Source organism: Microcaecilia unicolor, chromosome 3 (genome assembly GCF_901765095.1).
Source record: "Microcaecilia unicolor chromosome 3, aMicUni1.1, whole genome shotgun sequence".
NCBI classification, from domain to species: domain Eukaryota; kingdom Metazoa; phylum Chordata; class Amphibia; order Gymnophiona; family Siphonopidae; genus Microcaecilia; species Microcaecilia unicolor.
Genome location: NC_044033.1, coordinates 372,293,960 through 372,316,586, shown reverse-complemented (window position 1 = coordinate 372,316,586; position 22,627 = coordinate 372,293,960). Strand labels below are relative to the sequence as shown.

The window sequence follows — 22,627 nt, the reverse complement described above, 5'->3', positions numbered from 1 at the left end:
GGGTTCGTAAGTCTGTAACTCTGCGTTTCATTGGCTCTCACTGTCCCGCAATGTCACAAGAACGAGAAACCAATCAAAAGTCTGTAAAAAAACGCCCAACCCGCCTGCCAAGTCTGTCATTGCCACCCAGCGATTCTCCTCTCTCCCTTGCCCCCCTTCCAGGCACCCACCGAGTCTCCGTCGCTCCTTTGAAAGCCCTGCCCGTCTGTAGCGACGAAGACTGGGTGGGTGCCTGGAGGGGGGCAGGGGAGAGAGGAGAATTGCTGGGTGGCTACAGGGGGGGCAGGGGACAGAGGACAATCGCTGGGTGCCTGGAGGGGGAGCAGGGGAGAGAGAAGAATCGCTGAGTGGCTGGAGGGGGGGCAGGGGGGGCAGGGGACAGAGGAGACAGTCTCACTCTCTCTCTGTCACACACACACTCGCACATTCACTCTCTCGCTCTCACACACAGTCACTGTCAAACACACTCTGTCAAACATACACACTCCGAGGAAAACTTTGCTAGCGCCCGTTTCATTTCTGTAAGAAACAGGCCTTTTTTACTAGTAACAACATAAAAAAAATGAAGGCAGATAAATCCCATATAGCCTATCTAGTCTGCCCATCCATACCATCTATTATACCTTTCTCTCCCTTAGAAATCCTATGTAGATACAGTCTTTGTGTCCACCACCTCCACCAGGAGGACTTTCCACAAATTCATCATTCTTTCCGTGAAATATTATTTAAGTTACTCCTGAGTCTGCCTCTTTCACCTTCATCCTATGATCCCTCATTCCAGAGCTTCCTTTCAATTGAAAGATTTGCCTCTTGTGCATTTTTACCATGGAGGTATTTAAGTGTCTTTATCATATGTCCTTTTGGTACACCTGACCCTCGGAACTCTTCCAAGGAGTTAATATCTTTTGGGCATACAGAAATTACTCTGGTTTTAAATTAAATCTTTCCAAATCAGAGACCTCAGTGCGTCAGACAAGGAGGGGGACCTTTCTGTTGAGATGAGCCACAGTATTTGGTATTTGGAGATCCAGCTGCCTTGTTTATCCGGGTTGGTGGACTCCCTTAATGTGGGGGAGCTCCTGGAGGTAATGAAGCAACAGTTGGAGGTGTGGTATGCATTACTCTTATCCATATGTAGCTGGAATAGCCTTTATTGGATGACTGTTTTCCCCAAGTGGATCTATATGCCCCAAGTTCTGCCAATTTGCCTCCTCAAGAGAGACCTCTTGCAGGTGGACAAAGTGTTGATGCGTGGGGAAAAAGGCAAACATTTGCTTGCCATATTTATATGGTAATTAGCAGAATGAGGGCTTGGGCTTGCCAAATATACAGCTCTATAATTATGTCTGCCTTTTATGATATCTGGGTGATTAGCTATTGGACAGATCAGATTATACTCCTATTCTGTTTGAACAGCTGCTCTATGCACCTTATAGTATTCAATCCCTCTTGCAGGTTCCTCATCATACATTGCCTTATTCAGGCCCCTAAAATATACTTGGAATAAGTTGACTCAGTGGTTGGGTAGTGCTCCCAGGGATACTGATCAATTGCCAGTTAGGGGAAACCTGCAGTTCCTGCCTGGTATGAAAAATATTGTATTTGAATGCTGGGAAACTCAGGTTTATCATTTGGTAGAACATGTGCTTATGGGGGCGGGTGAAATAATAAGCCTTGAGATCTTCCGTCAACAGACGGCAATGCAGTGGGGGGAACAATCTGCTTTTTGTCAACTTAAAACATTACATTAACTCCCTTGACCCGCACACATTAAAACTGCAATTAGGATCCAAACTAAGGGGATTTTTTTGAAGCAGCAGTAACTGAGCAGCTCACTATCTCAGGGCTCTTTAAATTAGTCCAGCCCTTGGTGGGAGGGAAAGAGTACCAGGGGGTAAAACCCACATAGGAATCGGACCTAGGGAGATCATTGTCAGAGTGGAATCTAGCCAATACCAATCAAAGAATCCCCTAGTTGGTCCAGGGGGGCTGATTTGAGAGAGTGTGCGAGATCGCATTTCGTAGCTCTTCCTCAGCTGGAAGCTTGGAGGCGGGGCTGGGATTCCCTGCCTGGACGTCAGTCCCATTGGCTATAAGGGGTGGTTCCCCCTGAGGAAGAGCTACTAAATGCGATCTCACATTGGGGAACTTTGGAGTATACCAACGGTGTGGGTTTAATTAATTTATCCCTGGAAGCCTCCCACTTGCCTGAAGCACTTCATGGCTGCCTTTAAATTAAAGGTTTGACTGTTTGTAGGATCACAGAAGATTCGTGTGACTTTGCAATCCCCAGTGTTTCTCTGTGTGCTTTTTTATCACAGGGATAAGAACTTTGGCTTTATATTGCAGTGAGGTTTTTTCCTCTCTTCACCTGAGAATTTGTTGGATACAAAGATCAGAGATATCCAACACTACTACTAAGAACTGGGTCCGGTATGCCAGTGTTTTCTATGGCTTAATGACTGATCTTTATTGAGCCTGTGCTCTGATGATATACAAAGACTGAGGAAACTGCAATTCAGGGTTTATGTTTAATGCTCTCTGTGGGACTTGCATATGTGATCAGGGTATAAGTGTGGTGTGGATGGCAGTGCGAGTGAGTTGCAGGGATATTATTTAGCAATTTTTTAACGCACTGATTTGTTTTCACTAATAAAGATTTTATAATTTATATAGAACAGGAGTACTGTTTGTTATTAATATATTATTATAGCCATAGTGCCTGGGTCACAAGAAAATATCACTGGATATGTTTTGGTGAGATTCAGTTTCATTTTATTAATCTCAATCCAGCGGTTTTCAGTATGCTGAAGTTGTGGAGTTTTTGTTTCCTTTTACACATTTTCCTTTTTTTTTTGTTGCATTATATTTATTATAATGACAAGAAAGTAAAACACTTGAATGCTTCAGCTTGAAAGCAATAATAAAAAAGGCTTAATAATCAATTTGGGAAACAAATTAAAAGGAAGAGTAAATATAACTTAAGAAATATGGTTATACAATCTTGCTACCAATCATCAACAGTCAAGATTTATATGGTACACCTGCAAGTAGTCTAATGTGCCAATGCCAGAAAACATGCTACTTAATAGGTAACCTCATGTCTCCATCTTACCTCAGACAATTCATCCCTGGCACTCAACTGATACAGGGAATCATGTCAAACCTTCCACTTCTAGCTCTGTCCCTTCAGTTCTAATTATGGTACTCACTTGCTCCAAGAAGATCATCTCTGCCAGCTTGTAATTCTTTTCCAGCATTGCCAGGCGGGCACGAACTTGATAGAAGTCTGTACCATCGCCACCCTGAAAACAGAGAGACACCTTTTTAACCTGTTAGAGTACAGTGAATTTACTTTCTAGGTTAAGCTCCACTAAGTCCCAATATAGTACTCTTGGTAAACACAAGAAGATCGTGTTGAGGGACATAAATTTCAGCACTAAATTCAATTATCAGAACCAGAATACTGAGTACTAACATTCGCAGAATGATTTCATAAAAGAAAATCAAGACAGGGAAGGCACATATGCACAAATGTTGTGCCTATTTTATGTTTAAATACCTTTATTAGGTCACACAATGAGACATCAACATTTTTCTCTGAAAGATTATATAGCACAATGCACAACAGTTTTTAAAAAAATGACTCAAAAGGTTTTTCTTTTTCTCTGAACGCCCCCCCCCTTTCAAAACCCCTGTGCCTATTTTATAAAGACAAAAAAATGTGTATTCTCTTCTACAGATATAACTAATTAAATCTAATGGTCTCAGTGGCGTAACTTGCTGGTGTGCCAATTTTACACTGCAAGATTTATAACACCCACTAATACATGCCAATTTTATATATAATTAAAGGTACTCTTAAACATTCCTTAATAAAGTTATATGCAAGTCTCTGTGCATTTTCTCATCTTAAATGACTTCAGATTATTGGTCCCCGACCAAGTACAAAACTCATTTAAGATGAGTATTTTAGTAGCACCTTTTGAATAATATAAGAAAATCTACAGAAAGACTTGCATATAAGTTTATTAAGGAATATTTATGAGTACCTTTCATTATATATATAAAATTGGCATCTTTTGGTTGATGAGGAGGTGGGTGTTATAAACCTTGCAATGTGAAGTTGGCACACCAGCAAGCTACACTGCTGAAGACCATTAGATTAGTTATATCTGTAAAAGGGAATAGACATTTTTTGTCTGCCATAAAAAGCATCTGCAGAGAGTGTTGGCCATTTCGGTATGGTATATTTTATAAAGGCAACATATGAGCCTACGTACCTTTACAAAAATTACCACTCTGAAAGCTCTCGTACAAGTTACACCTGCTCCATGCCAATCCTGCCCCAGCAACTCCCATTCTCTGATCCTGTGTATATACTTACGCAGCACAAAAGTAGGCGCTCCCAGTCTCCAATCCTGTGTATACCTACACATACTCTGCACAAAAGCAGGTGCTATTTTTCTGAACATCTACTTTTATGTGTGTATATGCCAATATACTTAACAGAGTGTGCAAAATGCTGTTCCAGCACTTAATGAGTTTATACACCAAAGGGCTAAGAAGTCTGCAAAATCAGTTGTACAAAATGGGTAACAAAAATGGTGATTAGCCAAGATAATTAGAACATAGAATGGCCCTTGTAGAGTCCTGCAGATTTAAAATAAGCAGGGATGAACCCTGCGCCAGGACACTGACATATGCCAGACATTTAGAGCCTTCTATGTGGAGCTTTATTCTCAGAATACTTTAAATGACTTATCCACATTGGGAAATACTGATCATCAGCTACTTAATGCATCTATAAGTTGGAAGGAGCTACCTGTAGCTATACAATAAAGCTCTACTACTACTACTTATCATTTCTATAGCACTACTAGATGTACGTAGCGCAGTACACTTGAACATGAAGAGACAGTCCCTGCTCGACATAGCTTACAATCTAATCTGGGCAGACAAACAGGACAAACAAGAGATAAGGGAATATTAAAGTGAGGATGATAAAATAAGGGTTCTGAACAAGTGAATAAGGGTTAGGAGTTAAAAGCAGCATCAAAAAGGTGGGCTTTTAGCTTAGATTTGAAGACGGCCAGAGATGGAGCTTGACGTACTGGCTCAGGAAGTCTATTCCAGGCATATGGTGCAGCAAGATAAAGGGAACGGAGTCTGGAGTTAGCAGTGGAGGAGAAGGATGAAGATAAGAGATATTTACCCAGTGAACGGAGTTCCTGGGGAGGAATGTAGGGAGAGATGAGAGTGGAGAGGTACTGAGGAGCTGCAGAGTGAATGCACTTATAGGTCAATAAAAGGAGTTTGGAACTGTATGTGGAAATGGATAGGAAGCCAGTGAAGTGACTTGAGGAGAGAGAAAGTGCACTTTGTAAAAACCCTGGGAATAGATGTTATAGAGTGGAATTTTATAAATTACTGATTTTGAGACAGCATTACCTTTAGGGACAGTTTTAATAAGTTTGTAGAAGCAAGATCTTAGTCGGAGTCGTTGAAACAGATGCAAATCATAGTTTTTCCTAAGCCAGGCAAAGACCCCATATTGGCGGAATCATCTCATACATCTGCATGCAGCTATGGAACGCTCTACTGAAGGCCATAAAAACAACACAAGACCTAACCATCTTCCGAAGGCTACTGAAAACAGATCTCTTCAAGAAGGCATACCATAAACATCCATCTTAAATACTAAATAATAACACTACACATGAGCTATACAAAACCGAAATCTTATCACATGACAGACACCACCACCCTAAACCTTATGTAAAACAGGGTCTCTCTACAGTTGATGACCTAATGTAGATTATAATGCAATTTATCACTCAGAAACCTTCATGCAATACCATAATTATTCTTCTCTACCATGTATGTAAGCACATGGTCTATATATATATACCATGATCTATTCCACATATGTTATGTTCCATGTATGTTATCATGTATGTATGTACCGTAACGCAATAACATTTGCAATTCTGCTACCTGAAATGGCAACTGCCATTACGGCAAATGTAAGCCACATGGAGTCTGCAAATTGTTGGGAAAATGTGGGATACAAATAAAAATAAATAAATATAGGCCCATTTCTCTCCTCTGAAATGAAGTTAAATTTTTAGCAAAAATCTTGGCAAATAGATTAGTCCAAAAACTGCATAAACTAATTGTTGATCTTCAGATTCGCTTTGATAGGGACAGATTAGAAGTCAAAAACATCAGGATGATTTTAGCTTCATTAGAATGGGTCCATCAGCAGGGAGTGTCCTCTCGCCTAATCTGTTTTGATGCTGAAAAGGCACTTGATAGGGTGGGTTGGGGATTCATGTATAGGGCCTTGGGCAGATGGGATAGATGTTTTTTGAGGATGCTGTTCAGGCATTATACCAAGAACTTCAGGTAGTGTCTGCCCTTTTTCTATTCAGAGAGGTTCTAGGCAGGGATCCCCCCCCCTTGCTGTTTGTACTTACTTTGGACCCACTAATCCGAGAGATAATTTCTGACCCTGGCATCATTGGAGTGTGTATAGGCTTCCAAGAGTTTTAATACTTCCACATTTGTGGATAATATGCTTGTAGATATCACTCAACTCCATAGATTATTAGCGACCTTGTTGGAGAGCTTTACAGAATTCATGAATTTCTCAGGTTTTAAATATGGCAAAATCGGAAGTTCTGAATATGAATGAGTCTTTGCAACAGCAGTGGATGGAGGAGTGTTTTAGATATCTTGGTATAGGACTACCTTCGGATCCCCGGCTATTATATTATGTCAACATATCTCAGCTCCTTAAATTCAAGAAACATCAATTAGTCAAATGGCAGGCATTGCCTTTATCTTTGAGTGGGAGAATTAGCCTATTTTGAATAACATTAATCCCGAGGTGGCTATATATACTCTAACATGTTTCCTTATGGTTACTCTATAAGGACAAAGACTTTACAGAGGGAGATCATTAGGTTCTGCTAGGGAGGTCACTAGGTTTTGCTGGCGAGGTAAAAAAACTAAATTAAAAATTTACAAATTGTTTAGTAATTGGGATCAGGAAGGATTGGGGCTCCCAGATATGCGAATATATAATTGGGCCTGCTTACTTACCCCCCTGTTCACTAAGCCATGCTAGAAGCTGCCACGCGGCAATGCCAACACAGCCCATTCAAAGTGAATGGGCTTTGTAGGAAGTTTATACCTTATATAAAAGTTTTTTTGTAACAAACTATCGACTTTACACAATCAGCTAGACATCATAAGGTTAGTAGATTTATTGGAACATACTGTATTATTTTTTAACCTTTGTTTTCTTTTCTTATTTTTGTGTATAATATCTATTTGACAATTTGTTTTAAATATGGTTTATTATTTTGGTTATATAACACTATATATATATATTGTTTTGTTCTCCTTTCTTCCTTTTCTTTGTCTTTTAATTTGGATAGGTCCTCCTATGTGTTCATATGTAGTTATTATTGTGCAATATATAGTTACTACATTTTTGTGACCCATTTGTGATTTTTTATGCTTTTATACACCACCATTGTACCTTATACAAATAATATTTTATTCACAACTTTTATTTTACATTGTTGTATTAGTCAATTTATGTAACACATATATACATATATATATTTTTAATTATGAGGTTTATAGTTATTCATGTATATCTGTTGCATATATTTTTATTATCATATGTCCATATGCTGTTATCATTTTATACATTTATTTGTGGATACATTTATATTGATTTGTTTATATATAAAAAATTATTATTTCTGTTGATGTTTTGATATATATGTTTTTAATTCCTATACATTTTTATTACAAAGATATGTTTTTCTATCTATGGTATTAGGCATACTTTGATTATTTGTTTTTGTGTTTTTATAAATCTTATGTTTTAGACTCCTGAAGAAGGCGAGAGCTAGCACCGAAATACAGCTATGTTGAGTCGTTGTCACTTCGCTTGCAATAAAGAATTGTTTCTTTATAGACGTCTCCTCCGATTTTTAGAAGAGCCTACCTTTCCTACTTCTTGCTTCTGCACTCTGTATAGGAAACACATCTCCGTAGGCTACAAAACAGACTTTGAAAAGATCTAAACACAAAGCACTTTGTTTGCTTGTTATTTTTCACAAACTATAACACCATTTCATCATTTTTAGAGGGTCCTCAGAATATAATTGTAAAACATCTTAAAAAGACAAGTCTTTAAAAAGGTGGTGTAAGAAAAATACACAGTGTTGACCACTGTCTGTCTGTTGTGGTACACAATAGTTTCATAGTGCTTCTGTAAAAAGTCCATAATACTGGTAGGAAACAATAAACTATCATGGGGGTGTCCATAAGAATCAAAAAACTTGCAGACGCCGTTCTGAGAAAAGTACATGGCTAACCAGTGCTCGCTGGGCTGGTCGTGGGGGTGGGTATTTACCATTGATGCTAAAGGTCTCTGCGGAAAGCGCCACCCGAGAAACCAATCGCTGGGTAAAACGACTAAAAACAATTCTGCAGTGTACGGGTCCTCCTTCAACAAACGATTTCCTGTGAGGAAAAAAGATTAAGATGCACATGCACATGCATAACTAAATTCTGCTGAAGCTGTAGGCAGGCAGTGTTGGGGGTTATTTTGTCGTCACTTGCAATTACATAACCCCATCCAAGGTGGCAGCTAGTAGTAGAAACAGGAAGTGACGTGATGCATACAGTAGTGGCTGCCTTCTTGAAAAAGGGTCATGGCTATGGTGCCACTTCTTGTGATGTCACCAAAAGGGACGGGGTTCGGGTGGGGCTATGCAAATAAAGTGGGGCAAGGGGTGTGGTTCTGCAAAATAGATGGAGCTTGGGCAGTCAAGACATCACATCTGCTGATGTCATCTAACTGGCAGGGAGTGGGTGTGGAATCATCAAAAGGGAAAGGATGGGTGTGGATTGGGCATGTCTTCACTTCTGATTAGCTGAAAACCAAGAAGGGGGTTTGTCACTTGTTAAAATCAATTAGTTTTGATGAATGCTAGTGAGATATACTTAAATTGTTGTTTTCAATGCACCATAGAGGTAAGCTTAACTAAAGGTTTACAGATCAGTTTCTTCAGTACCTCCTCCTCAATCGTGGCTCCCAGATCTGCTGTCCAGGCTGCAGCCCCTTTTTTGAAAGTTCAACAGGGGAGGTCTACCCACAACCCCTTAAATAAAAGGAAACATGAAGAGTTGTGTCACCATTCAAAAAAAGGTTTCCTCCAGCATCTCAACCGCATCCTCTGCTAAAGACTTGGCAATGTCTGAAGATAATGACGCAACTCCATGTAAGAGAATCCATCTGAAGAAGGAACTTCATATTCCTGTTGCAACTGTTGAAATGTGAATACATTCCGATCATCATCATCATCAACACAGAGCTTAAGCATGGAAATACTCAAAGTGGTCCAAAGGCGAAAACACAACTTGGCAACCCCACAGGAAAATCCTGATTGCCCAACAAAAGTAGCCAAGCAGAAACACAAACACTGGGAGACTTCAGCTTGCAGAGCCAGGACCAAATTTTGCGCAAAGGAGTCACAAGACAACTACGCTTGACATACTTGGGTAGCATCTCAGGTGCAGCATAATGTTGACAGTGGCCTTACTGTCTGGAACTGGCCATTCCAGAGCAGTTTGTGCCACTATAACCTTTAGTTATGTGATTTCTGTCTCATATAGGGTGAAGAGAGAACAAGAACGGCTCTAGGGTATTGTGCAACATGAGAGGGTAAAACAAGGAAATGAAGACCATTATTGTCAGCAGTCTCAGACTAGCTGATATAAAGGTGAGGAGAACAATGAACAATGGGAACCAGATGCAGCTGGCAGGATGTAAGATAAAAAATTTAAAGGAAAAAACTAAAGTGAGGACGGTTCGGGGGTCTGTGCATGTGAAAAAAAACAGGATGGAGTAGGAAAAAAAGAGAATTAACTATGTAAAACAAAACTTCATGTATGCTGATGCTAAGCAAAACTGTATAAAAGTTTGTATGAACTATGTAGAGGCAGGAACTTGTCAGTAGTGAGGTTGCGTCTTGTAGCTGTCTGCTTTTCAACTTCCTCTCACAAGAAAACTAATCATTACCTTTAACTGGGCTAAAGAGAAGCATCTTGTTTTTTAATCTGTCAGCAATATGATTTTTTAAATAAACGCAATTTAAATTCTAAAAAATTGTAGTGAAGTTCGTTTTGAGGACTTAGAAGTTTTCCTGTGAAATTGTTGAGTTTATCTGGGGAGAAACACCCGAATGTTAGCCCTTGTAGCCCTCCACTTAAGAACCCCTCCTGGTGAATTAGGGGCTTAACAACACATAGCTGAGAATCAAAGGAGTGAAGAAACCCTGCTCAAATTGCAAGAGTGTATAAACAATCCGTTTGCTTAAGCCAATCCGTAATTTGACTAAAGTGTAAGCTTTACAGTACAGATCCAAATCGAGAAGTCCCAAACCACCATGACTAGGCATACAAGTCAACTGATGATAGGCAAAATGTGCACGATGCCCACGCCACAAAAAAGCATGGACATAGTGCTGCAACTTCAGTTTGCCTCTTTGATGCAAAGATAAAGGGATAGTTTGGAATACATATAGCCATTTGGGCAGAATCACCATAACCATATGAAAGAGCCAATCTACCCATCATAGACAAAGGAAGATTGGCCCAGTTAATCAACAAAGTCTTAGTATACAATAACAAAGGCTTAATATTAACCTCATAGAAATAATCCAAAGACTTTGGCAACTGAACCCCCAAATAGGGAATGGACTTGCACCTCCACACTGAAAGGGAAAATACATATCAGCAAAATAGCCAGGTGTAAAATTAATTGACATGGCAATAGTTTTCTTATAATTTAACTTAAAACCAGCTACCACACCAAAAGAATTAACCAGGCGAAGCAAAGCTGGCACAGAAGTTTTAGAATCAGTCAACATATTGAAAATATCATCCACAAATGCCACTGTTTTAAGAGTAGGCTCCCCCCAGCGTGACCCCATGAATAGTGAGAGCAACATGGGTGCATTGTAAAAGGGGTTCCAAAAACAACACAAAGAGGAGAAAGGGGGCACCCCTGTCAGGTACCCCTCTGTACTGGAAAGGTAGGGGGCGGCACTCCATTAATCAAAATCGCTGCCTCAGGTGCAGCATACAAGATGCGAACTGCTTGCAAGAAAAAACCCTGAAAATTGATCCAGTACTTAAAAAAGAAATGGCCAAGAGACTAAATCAAAGGCCTTTTCTGCATCATAATTTAAAGCCAATAAGCCAGTCTCATGCAAAAGTCAATATTACCATGCCGATAAGATATTTCATATATTAAAAACTGAGTGCCGGTGACTCACAAAGCCCAACTGGAAGAACCAAGCGAGGCAAAATACTGTGAAGCTGCAAAGCCAAATAAGAGGCCATCAGATTCAAATCCTTACCAGCCTTTGGAAGTAATGTAACCAAGGTCTGATTCACCCCCAGGGGAAAATAAACCCTACCGTGCAAAATAAGCTTCCAGACAAGGACACATGGGATGTCAGGTTCCTATAAAATTTGTTAGAATAACCATCAGGGCCAGTAGACTTATGACGAGATAAGGAGAGTATGGCCAGTTTAATTTCATCAGTGAAATAGGCACTTTCAGGGCCCCCAGCTCCATCTCCGTGAGATGAGATAAACCCAGAGCCTCCAAGGAAAAGACAACAGAAGGTGGCCCCGAAAGCGCAGAATATAAACACTGAAAATAATCATTTCACAATCTTGGGAGGCACAGTATAGAGTCCCCACATCATCAAACAGAGTGTACATCACCTTCTTCGCCCTTTCACGCAACTTAGCATTAAGTAAAGAATGAAGGACTAGCATAATCTCTCTATTAGTCTGAGTGGGGGCCCGAATATATTTTCTGTGCTCACATGCCTGTACAAGTCTCCTAAGACCTGTTACCTGAAAGTCTCTGTATCTTGCAGTTAACCTTGACATACCAGCACACCTGAAGTCTCTTTCTTTTCTGATACTTTCTTTATTGAATAACACAACAATGTACTCACAGTCAGTAGCTCAGAAGGATTGCCTCATGGCACAGAGACTTCGTGAATCTGACAGTTGCTTCAGTGGATGGAGACAGAAATCTGAGAAACCCAGCTTTGCTGAACAGGTGAAAAAAAACACAGCTGGGTTTACAAGAGAGGATCAGAGCTGGTCTGCTGGAAATATTATATCTTAACATAAAGATATCTCCAAGGTAAAAAACCAAGTTCTCCTCAGAGCGTTTAACAGGACATGAGCTGACTGAAAGTAAAATGGAGACAGAATCATAGAGAGGGAGAAAGAGAGAGGGCCCAGAAAGTAGGGACTATGCTCTGAAGACGTACTGTTTGACCTGCAAGCATCAAATATGGCAGCACGTTTTTTGCAGAGGGGTTACCCTAGGACTATTATTAAAAAGGCATATTTAAGAGCTAAATATTCGTGTCGTGACCTGCTGTTACAATATAATAAAGAATGTGAAGAGGATAAGTTGATAGCAGTTATTCCGTTTTCTGATTTAAGTTCTCGTATCAACAAGAGCATACACGATAATTGGAAAATGCTACAAGTTCATTCTTGTTTTATTCAACATCCGATTTGTGCATTTAAAAGGGGTAAAACTGTAGGGGAAATGTTGTCATATAAAAGACTGAATTACATCACAGAACCCGTGACTAGTATGGGGCATTTTAAATGTGAAGCTTGCCAATGGTGTGAGCTTACCATTGAAGGAGCAACATGGACTCCCCCTGGATTCTCTCGCCCGATTGTGGCACGATCACGTACTACTTGTAATTCTAACAATATTGTATATGTCATCATATGCCCGTGTTTGAAGTTATACATAGAGCGTTCTAGTCGCCCGATTAGAATAAGACTTAATGAGCATAAGTCACGTATTAAGAACAAGATTTTATCTGCCCCGATAGTACAACATTGGCTGGATGAGAATCATCAAATAGAAGATATGAGGTGGCGAATCCTAGATCATGTGCAGTTGGGTTGGGAGGGTGGCAATGCTGGTTCGTTATTAAATTATAAGGAGCAGAGATGGATATTTAAAATTACACACATTGCAACCTCAAGGGTTGAATTTAGAGGCAGATTGGTGGTCTCTCAAATGATTGGTGGGGGTAAGAGATATGTTGCCCTATTGGATTTCGAGCTTACAATCAGCTGTAGCTTATTTAAATGATTGTATTGGCGCAGGACGCTGCAGCCATTTTTCTCTGTTTGCTGGAGCGATTTCAGTGATGGTATGAGTATGGCGTAACAGATTTTTTATGAAAGAATGAGTAATGGTGTATGTACAATTAAAAGTTAATATATTTTTCTCCTCAGAATGCTTCTTCCCTGAAGAAGATTTTCGAAACCTGGCCATGTTGGCAGAGATTTGGTCTGGGAGAAACATTGCTGCTGCAAGTTAATCAAAAAGCTAAGTAGTATAAATTACTGGTTGTATACGAACTATTGGATGAAGTTGGATTATTGTTTTAAGAAGAAGAATATTATGAACTGTATGGCACTATTGATAGAGAACGAAGATTATGAGTTTGGAAAATGAATTGCACCATTTATAGAAAACAAAGAAAATAAGTATGAAAAAAAGAGTGATAAAATTGAAAAGAAACGGGTTGATCAATGAAGAAGTGGTTGTTACCACTATAAGATTGGGGATCTCCCTAGATGGTGGAGTGGATGAATTATTCTGATGATCCCCGTTTAAGGAAGATGTGTAATTATTAGTAAATAAGATTACTATTACGGACATGATTTGTAAATCTATGAAACTGAAGAGTGTTTGGGATAGATTTTGAATTCTTGATTAGATGGATCCCCACACTACAAGATAAGGGTCTTTTGAAATTGATTGATCAATTAATGACCCGGCTACAGCTGGTACTATGGCAACAGTACCTGAATTGGAGATGTTTGGATACTCGGATGATCAAATGTCTAAGTTGATTCAGAGAACAGCTATATTTGAAGATGAAAGAACTGGGTTGGAGGGTACTTCATGGTTTGAATTGGAAAACATCAATAAGAGATTGATACAGGCTGAACTGCATGGGGATACTATGGCACAGTACATCAAGAGTCATATGATCCCAAGAGGATTAAGAGTACAGAAAGCACCATCATTATTTACGTATGATGAGAACTTTGTAAAGAAATGGAATGCAATTCTTAATAAATGCAGCAGAGATTTGATGCTGCTAATTGTAGAGACTACCTCGGCAGTTGAGCAAGATTTGAGAAAGAAGGTTATAGAGATGTCTGATCAATTAAAGCAGTGTACCCCTCCGGATGATTATTCTAAATTTCAACAGGAATTGACTAATAAATTGAAAGTTGCTCGTGACTCAATTAGACAATTTAAAATCAAAAAGTTCAAAAGTGATGAGAAAGATTATGCCACAAACCAAGTGTATTATTGGATGCAAAAAGAACGACTATTGAAAACTACACCGGATATAGTATTTAGTGGTCCTGTTAGTGATAGTGATTCAAGCGGTGAGGAGCTCGGGCGGTCTGGAGTAAGTGGGAATGTTTCGCAAAGAGGTACCTCTTTTTTAGAGAACAGATGTCCGTACAATCGAGGGAGAAAACCTCGTCAAGTACGGTTTCAATCACAAGACCAGTACAACAATCCCTCGAATGCAGGGCGATACTATCAAACCAGAGCCCATTCGAATCAGACTTATCAACAGTAATTAATGTTTCTTCACTTGAATTGACAGTTCATCAGAATAAGCTTTTGCACCTAGGTTTGGGCTTTTTCCCAACAATTTGTTACGATTCTTTTGCTACTCGAGTGGGGCTTTATAAATTCTTTAGGAAACTTCACTTGAAAAAGTTTTTTCAGGCTCACCCAATGCACCCAGACATCTCCATTGTTAGATCTAAATCCACTTGGATGCCTTTTGACAATCTGGACCCTTCGATTTTGGCTTTTCAAAAATGTATCCTGCATGAATTGGAACAGTTAGAAAATCAATATGAACTGGACTTTAAAGTGCAGAATATATATCTAAACATCTACGAGATGCGTTGATTTCGTTACAGAATCAATCTGATGCATTGATAGTAAAAGCTGATAAGGGTGGCGCAACAATAATATGGGATAAGCAGAAATACCTACAGGAGGGTTGGAAGCAGCTGAGGGATGGAACAACTTACAGGAAATTATTGTCAGACCCCACGGAGAACTTAAAAAAGGAGATAAAAGAGCTAGTATCTGAAGCACTGGAGATTTCTATGTTGACATCGAGGGAGGCACGTTATTTAGTGGAAGAACATCCTAGAATTCCAAGGATCTATTTTTTACCTAAAGTTCATAAAAGTGTGCAAGATCCTCCTGGTCGCCCCATTGTGGCTCTATGTAATACTGTTTTACAGCCACTGTCAAAATTTCTAGATGTTTTTTTTGAAACCAGAGGCTGCTAAGGTACAGACATATCTTCAGGACACAACAGACTTTTTACGATGCTTATGTGCAATAGAAGTGTCAGAAGAATCGTTTTTAGTAACGGTGGATGTAACTTCACTTTATACTATTATTCCTCAGGCTGATGCTTTACAGATTATAGATGAAGTTTTGGAACAACGTCCACCCTCACAGCGTATTTCAAAATTTTTTTTGATGAATCTTGCTCAAATGGTGATTGGTCGTAGTTAGAATAAGAATAGCTTAATTAAGCTCCTTACGCCTGTGGGAAATGTAAGCAATGGCATCTCCAAGCAAAACAACTTTGGCGGTTTGCCAAAACAGCAGAGAATCATCCACATGGCAAGAATTATGATAACAATAAGAATCCCATTTTTCAAAAGATATTTCTAAAAATGCACATCAGAATATAACTACATTGGAAAGAACCATCGAGAAGTAAAGGAATAACTAGGGGCACGTTGAACTTCCACACATATTAAGGAATAGTCAGAGATCTGCAGCTCATTTTTCATTCAACGAATAGTTAAGCTCTGGAACTCTTTGCCAGAGGATGTATTAACAGCAGTTGGTGTATCTAGGTTTAAAAAAGGTTTGGAAAAATTCATAGAGGAAAAGTCCACAGTCTGCTATTGACACAGACATGGGGAAGCAACTGCTTGCCCCAAGATTGGTAGCATGGAAAGTTGCTGCTAACTGAGTTTCTGCCAGGTACTTTTGACCTGGCTTGGCCACTGTTTCGAAAACAGGATATTAGGCTAGATATACCACTGGTCTGACCCAGTATGGCTACTCTTATGTACTCTATCTTAGCTCTTAAAATTTGAGCAAACCAATCCTCAGCCACAAAGATATAAGGAGGCAACATGATGCGCTTTGGCAAAATGGGTGTAATTTTTGTCCTTAGGATGTAGTGTACACCAAGCATCCACCACATCCAATGAAGTAGTAAAACAGGGCAAACATTGCAAAGCATTAATAGGCTGAGACGATGCAGGGAGTCTATCCACACTGGGGTCCCATGACCATACTGAAATCCCCCCAGACCAACAGAGGATAATTACCCAAAGAAAAACAGTGCTGCATGACGGCCATCCTCTTCTTATTATCCTTATGTATCCTGTACCATATTGTTTTGTATATCTTCCCTTCCCCCTTATAACTTCTGAGCCTGTAAACCACTTGAATTTCCTTTTGAAAATGTGCGGTATATCAAATAAATTGAACCTTCCCATTTTTTCTTACTAGTGATACTCAGAAGCTCCGCACCCTCGGCATGAGCATCATGTGGCTTCTACCTTGATTCAATAGCACTTCATTGCAATCCATAAGGTCCCCCTAATACAACCCTTCACCCTTTATCATACAACAGATCTTACAATTTTCCCACCTTTCGCTCCTCCCTCCCCCTCCTTGCCAAATAGTGTGTGCCAAAAAAGCATTTGAAAAAAATAAAATGTAGGTCAGAAAAACAACCACCACAAGGATCCCTATGTTCAGCTGCAATCTGCATAAGCCAGAAGTAACAGATAACATTAATAGTAGCTTAGAAAGCACTCAACCTGCCTCCCCTCCTGATGAATCCCCCAAAGGGATCTCTCAACTTCAGTTACCATGGTAAAGGTATGGATACGGTCTTCATGAGCAGTTTTCATCTTGGCTGGAAAAGTCAGGGACCATGGTAAAGGTATGGGTATGGTCTTTATGGCCGATTTTCATCTTGGCTGGAAATGTCAGGGAACATTGAACTTACTCTTCCTAAGTTTTTATTAATTTAATTATTTTTAAGAACTGAGAAAAGCTTATTTTTTCTGTATTGCAGTAGCACAGTCCTGAAAGAACAAGAGTCGTTGATGCTCATAATAAGGAGAATCTATCCTCCAACCTCAGAACTTTAGGAAGCCATGCTACAAGTAAGAAGTAGGGTCTTTCCATGTCAGTCTCTCCAGAACTCCATCTACTCTGTTATTCCTTCTGTTACAATTCTCTAACTTACTCTAAAAACCTCTACCTAGAACAAAGCTGTTACCAAATCTTCCAACTCCCTAATACCTCTATTTGAATTGTCAATCCTAGAAGCATATTCCTAAGTAGTCTCTAATAACTGACTCAACACAACACTGCTTCCAATACTGAGTTCACACTTGCAAGATATTTACTGCCATATGGCCCACAATGTTCTCTGACACAGTTCCCTCTGAGCCCCCAGTCTTCTCAACAAATTGCTTGCAAAGTCCTACTTGGAACTCCTGCTTGAAATACCCTTAAAGGGGGGTACAGATCTTTTTTCCTATAGAAAGAGTATTCTGAAGGGGGGGGGGGGGGGGAAGGATTTATAAAATCAGGATTTCTGAAGAAAAGTCAGGAACTTGAAGAACCTGCATGCACCCTCTTAAGTTTGCATAACTGAAAGTACCTCAAGAAATCCAGTTTTAAGAGGACTTAAATATTTATTTATTACATTTGTATCCCACATTTTCCCACCTATTTGCAGGCTCAATGTGGCTTACTTAGAGGGGCATAATCGAATGAAAACGTCTATCTCCATGGGCGTTTATCTCCGAGAACGGGTCCGTGAAGGGGCGGACCGAACCGTATTTTTGAAAAAAAAAAAAATAGACGTCCATGTTTTATTCGACAATTTGTGAGCTGGGTGTTTTTGCTTTTCAGCGATAATGGAAAATGAAAGCGCCTGGCTCAAAAACGAATAAATCCAAGGCATTTGTTCGTGGGAGGGGCCAGGATTCGTAGTGCACTGGTCCCCCTCACATGCCAGGACACCAACCGGGCACCCTAGGGGGTACTTTTACAAAAACAAAAAAAAAGGTAAAAGAGCTCCCAGGTGCATAGCACCCTTCCCTTGTGTGTTGAGCCCCCCAAATCCCCCTCAAAACCCACTGCCCACAACACTACACCATTACTATAGCCCTAAGGGGTGAAGGGGGGCACCTACATGTGGGTACAGTGGGTTTGGGGGGGTTGGACGACTAAGCATTAAGCAGCACAATTGTAACAGGTAGGGGGGGGAGATGGGCCTGGGTCCACCTGCCTGAAGTCCACTGCACCCCCTAACAACTGCTCCAGGGACCTGCATACTGCTGCCAGGGAGGTGGGTATGACATTTGAGGGTGAAAATAAAAAGTTGTGAAACATCATTTTTTGTGGTGGGAGGGGGTTACTGACCACTGGGGGAGTCAGGGGAAGTCATCCCCGATTCCCTCTGGTGGTAATCTGGTCATTTAGGGCACTTTTTGGGGCCTTATTCGTAAAAAAACAGGGTCCAGGAAAAGTGCCCTAAATTCTAGCTACAAACGCATACTTTTTTTCCATTATAGGCGAAAGGCGCCCATCTCTCCTCGGCCGATAACCACGCCCCAGTTCCACCTTCACCACGCCTCCGACACGCCCCCGTCAACTTTGTACGCTTCCGCGATGGAGTGCAGTTGAAAATGTCCAAGTTTGGCTTTCGATTATACCGTGTTATTCATTTTTGTGAGATAAACGTCCATCTCCCGATTTAGGTCGGAACTTGGGCGTTTTTCTCGTTTGATTATAAGCAGGATAGTACCGTAGAGGCGATCACAAATACTGGTATGAACAAATCCAGAGTGAGGTTGTGGTAAAGTAAAGGTCAAATATAGAAATCCTGTTCTAGATCACACAAGTGCTGATTAGGAAAAGAAGGCAACAAATAAAGGAAAAACTGGGTTTTCCATCATTCAAACGTCTAGCAAATATGATTAATATGAAAGCATCTCTCACCCCTTATCCTACCTCAGGATCTTCATGCCTAGCAAGTCTTACAGTAAGTCAGGCCAGTCATGGGCTCTGCTTGGAGTGGTTAAAATGCCTGTTGATAGAATGAACACTATTGGAAGTCATATCTGTGCAATAATAAAGATCTGAAAATAAACTTACATATTCTTTGGCTGCTTGATCAGCAATATCATTGGTTTCATGAAGGAAACGAGCTTTCGCCACATCTCCCAGAGCTGAGAAGCACCTAGGAAAGAGTAAAGTATAGTTCTTGACTGGTTCTATCTTTGTCTTATAAATTCAGCAGACAGAAAGCAGCCACAACCATGTTTCATCACTTGGGCAAGGTATTCCTTTCTGTACATAATGATAAAGTGCATAGATATGATTTCCTCATCCACAATCCCAACAAGTGTGGTGAACGGCATTCCCAGCCTTGATCCAAGAAGGGCTAGCTCAGAAAAGATCAATCCTCTAATTGAAAAGATTGCATAGCGGATGGGAGGAGAAGAAAGGGTCTATTTCACCTAAGAGAAGCAAAAATCAACAGTACCTTTCAGCAATGTGCAAATGTTTTGCCTCCAGGGCCAGTTTGCTCAGTGTCTTCCACATGGCTTCAGTCTCTGTGGACATCTCAAGGGTCTCCAAAAACGCCACAGCCCTAGGGTACAATGGAAATAGGATGCAAATAAGCAGCAGCTGAGAAGAAATACATTATCTTGAGAAGCAGCATTAGGAGGAGAAAGCTCAGCTAACATGATAGAGAAAAATATGCAAACACAAAGGAGGAACAGGCAGAGAGGATAAAGCAAAGATACTTACCTGTAGCAGGTATTCTCCGAGGACAGCAGGCTGATTGTTCTCACATGTGGGTCAATGTCTGCGGCGGCCCAGGAATCGTCAAAAGATTTTGCAAGCAAAATAAATACAAAGTCTTTTCAGAGAGCTCTGTCGCGCGGGCATCGCAAACCGCTCATGGACGAACAGCTTCCCGACCGCAGAGCGAGCATGAATCCTTAGTTTAATCAAAAAGCATAAAGACAAATAAACAACAACTCCAAAGGGGAGGCAGGCGGGTTTGTGAGAACAATCAGCCTGACGTCCTCGGAGAATACCTGCTACAGGTAAGTATCTTCGCTTTCTCCGAGGACAAGCAGGCTGCTTGTTCTCACATGTGGGGTATCCCTAGCAACCAGGCTCACTCAAAATAATGAGCATTGGTCAATTGGGTCTCGCAACGGCGAGGACATAACAGATTGACCTGAAACCAAAATCAATTAACTGAGAGTGCAGCCTGGAACAGAACAAAAATGGGTCTAGGGGAGTGGAGTTGGATTCTAAACCCCAAACAGATTCTGCAGCACTGACTGCCCAAACCGACTGTCGCATCTGGTATCCTGCTGAAGGCAGTAGTGAGATGTGAATGTGTGGACTGATGACTACGTTGCAGCCTTGCAAATCTCTTCAATGGAGGCCGACTTTAAGTGGGCCACTGATGCAGCCATGGCTCTAACATTATGAGCAGTGACGTGACCCTGTAGAGTCAGCCCAGCTTGGGCATAAGTAAAGGAAACGCAATCTGCTAGCCAACTGGAGATTGTGCATTTTCCGATTGCGACTCCCCTCCTGTTGGGATCGAAACAAACAAACAAACTGGACGGACTGTCTGAAGGGCTGTGTCCGCTCCATGTAAAAGGCCAATGCTCTCTTGCTGTCCAAGGTATGCAAACTGCTTTCGCCAGGGCGGGTATAAGGACGGGGAAAGAAAGATGGCAAGACAATTGACTGCTTCAGATGGAACTCTGACATCACCTTTGGCAGGAACTTAGGGTGCATGCGGAGGACTACTCTATTATGATTGAACTTGATATAAGGTGCATGCACCACCAAAGCCTGAAGTTCACTGACCCTACGAGCTGAAGTAACAGCCACCAAGAAAATGACCTTCCAGGTCAAGTACTTCAGATGGCATGAATTCAGTGGCTCAAAAGGAGCTCTCATCAGCTGGGTGAGAACGACGTTGAGATCCCATGACACTGGTGGAGGTTTGACAGAGGGCTTTGACAAAAGCAAACCTCTCATGAAGCAAACAACTAAAGGCTGTCCAGATATAGGCTTACCTTCTACACGGAGATGATAAGGACTAATCGAACTAAGATGAACTCTTACGGAGTTGGTCTTGAGACCAAACTGTGACAAGTGTAGAAGGTATTCAAGCAGGGTCTGTGCAGGGTCTGTGTAGGACAAGAAAGAGGATCTAGGGCCTTGCTGTCACACCAGATGGCAAACCTCCTCCATTTGAAAGAGTAACACCTCTTTGTGGAATCTTTTCTGGAAGCAAGCAAGACTCGAGAGACACCCTCTGAAAGACCCAAGGAGGCAAATTCTAAGAGCTCAACATCCAGGCTGTGAGAGCCAGGGACTGGAGGTTGGGATGTAGAAGCGACTCCTCGTTCTGAATGATGAGGGTTGGAAAACATTCCAATCTCCACGGTTTCTCGGAGGACAACTCCAAAAGAAAAGGGAACCAAATCTGATGTGGCCAGAAGGGAGCTATCAGAATCATGGTTCCGGAGTCTTGTTTGAGTTTCAGCAAAGTCTTCCCTATTAGAGGTATGGGGAGATACGCAAATAGAAGGACTGTTCCCCAATGCAGGAGAAATGCATCTGAGGCTAGTCTGTCATGGGCCTGAAGCCTGGAACAGAACTGAGGGACCTTGTGATTTATCTGAGTGGCAAAAAGATCCACCGAGGGGGTGCCCCACACTCGGAAGATCTTGTGGACTACGCACATGTTCAGTGACTACTCGTGGCTCAATCTGTCAGCCAGACTGTTGTTCACACCAGCCAGATAAGTGGCTTGGAGAAACATGCCGAAACGACGTGCCCAAAGCCACATTTAGATGGCTTCCTGACACAGAGGGCGAGATCCGGTGCCCCCTGCCTTTTGGTATAATACATGGCAACCTGATTGTTCTGTCTGAATCAATATAACTTGGTTGGACAGCAGGTCTCTGAAAGCCTTTAGAGCGTTCCAGATCGCTCGCAATTCCAGGAGATTGATCTGAAGACCTTTTTCCTGAAAGGACCAAGCTCCTTGAGTGTGAAGTCCATCTACATGAGCTCCCCACCCCAGAAGGGATGCATCCGTCATCAGCACATTTTGTGGCTGAGGAATTTGGAATGGACGTCCCAAGGAATTTTGAAAGCCGGTGAACAGTTGGATCACATCCTCTAAACTCCCTGCAGCTTGATACACTGAGAAGCTAGGGTCCACTGAGCTGATCTAATGTGTAAACGTGCCATGGGAGTCACGTGAACTGTGAAGGCCATGTGCCCCAGAAGTCTCAACATCTGTCGGGCCGTGATCTGTTGAGACGC

General features: G+C 41.1%; 1 protein-coding gene across 1 annotated transcript in view; it reads right to left on the bottom strand.

The window, feature by feature from the left end:
- The window catches only part of IFT172 (intraflagellar transport 172), a 335,758-nt gene that overhangs the window by 196,042 nt on the left and 117,089 nt on the right, over positions 1-22,627 (bottom strand). The window contains exons 18-20 of the mRNA XM_030198582.1: positions 19,800-19,907; positions 19,409-19,493; positions 3,213-3,305 (exon numbers count right to left, since the gene is read on the bottom strand). Coding sequence (XP_030054442.1) covers positions 3,213-3,305; positions 19,409-19,493; positions 19,800-19,907 — 286 coding nt within the window. The remainder of the gene's footprint in view (positions 1-3,212; positions 3,306-19,408; positions 19,494-19,799; positions 19,908-22,627) is intronic.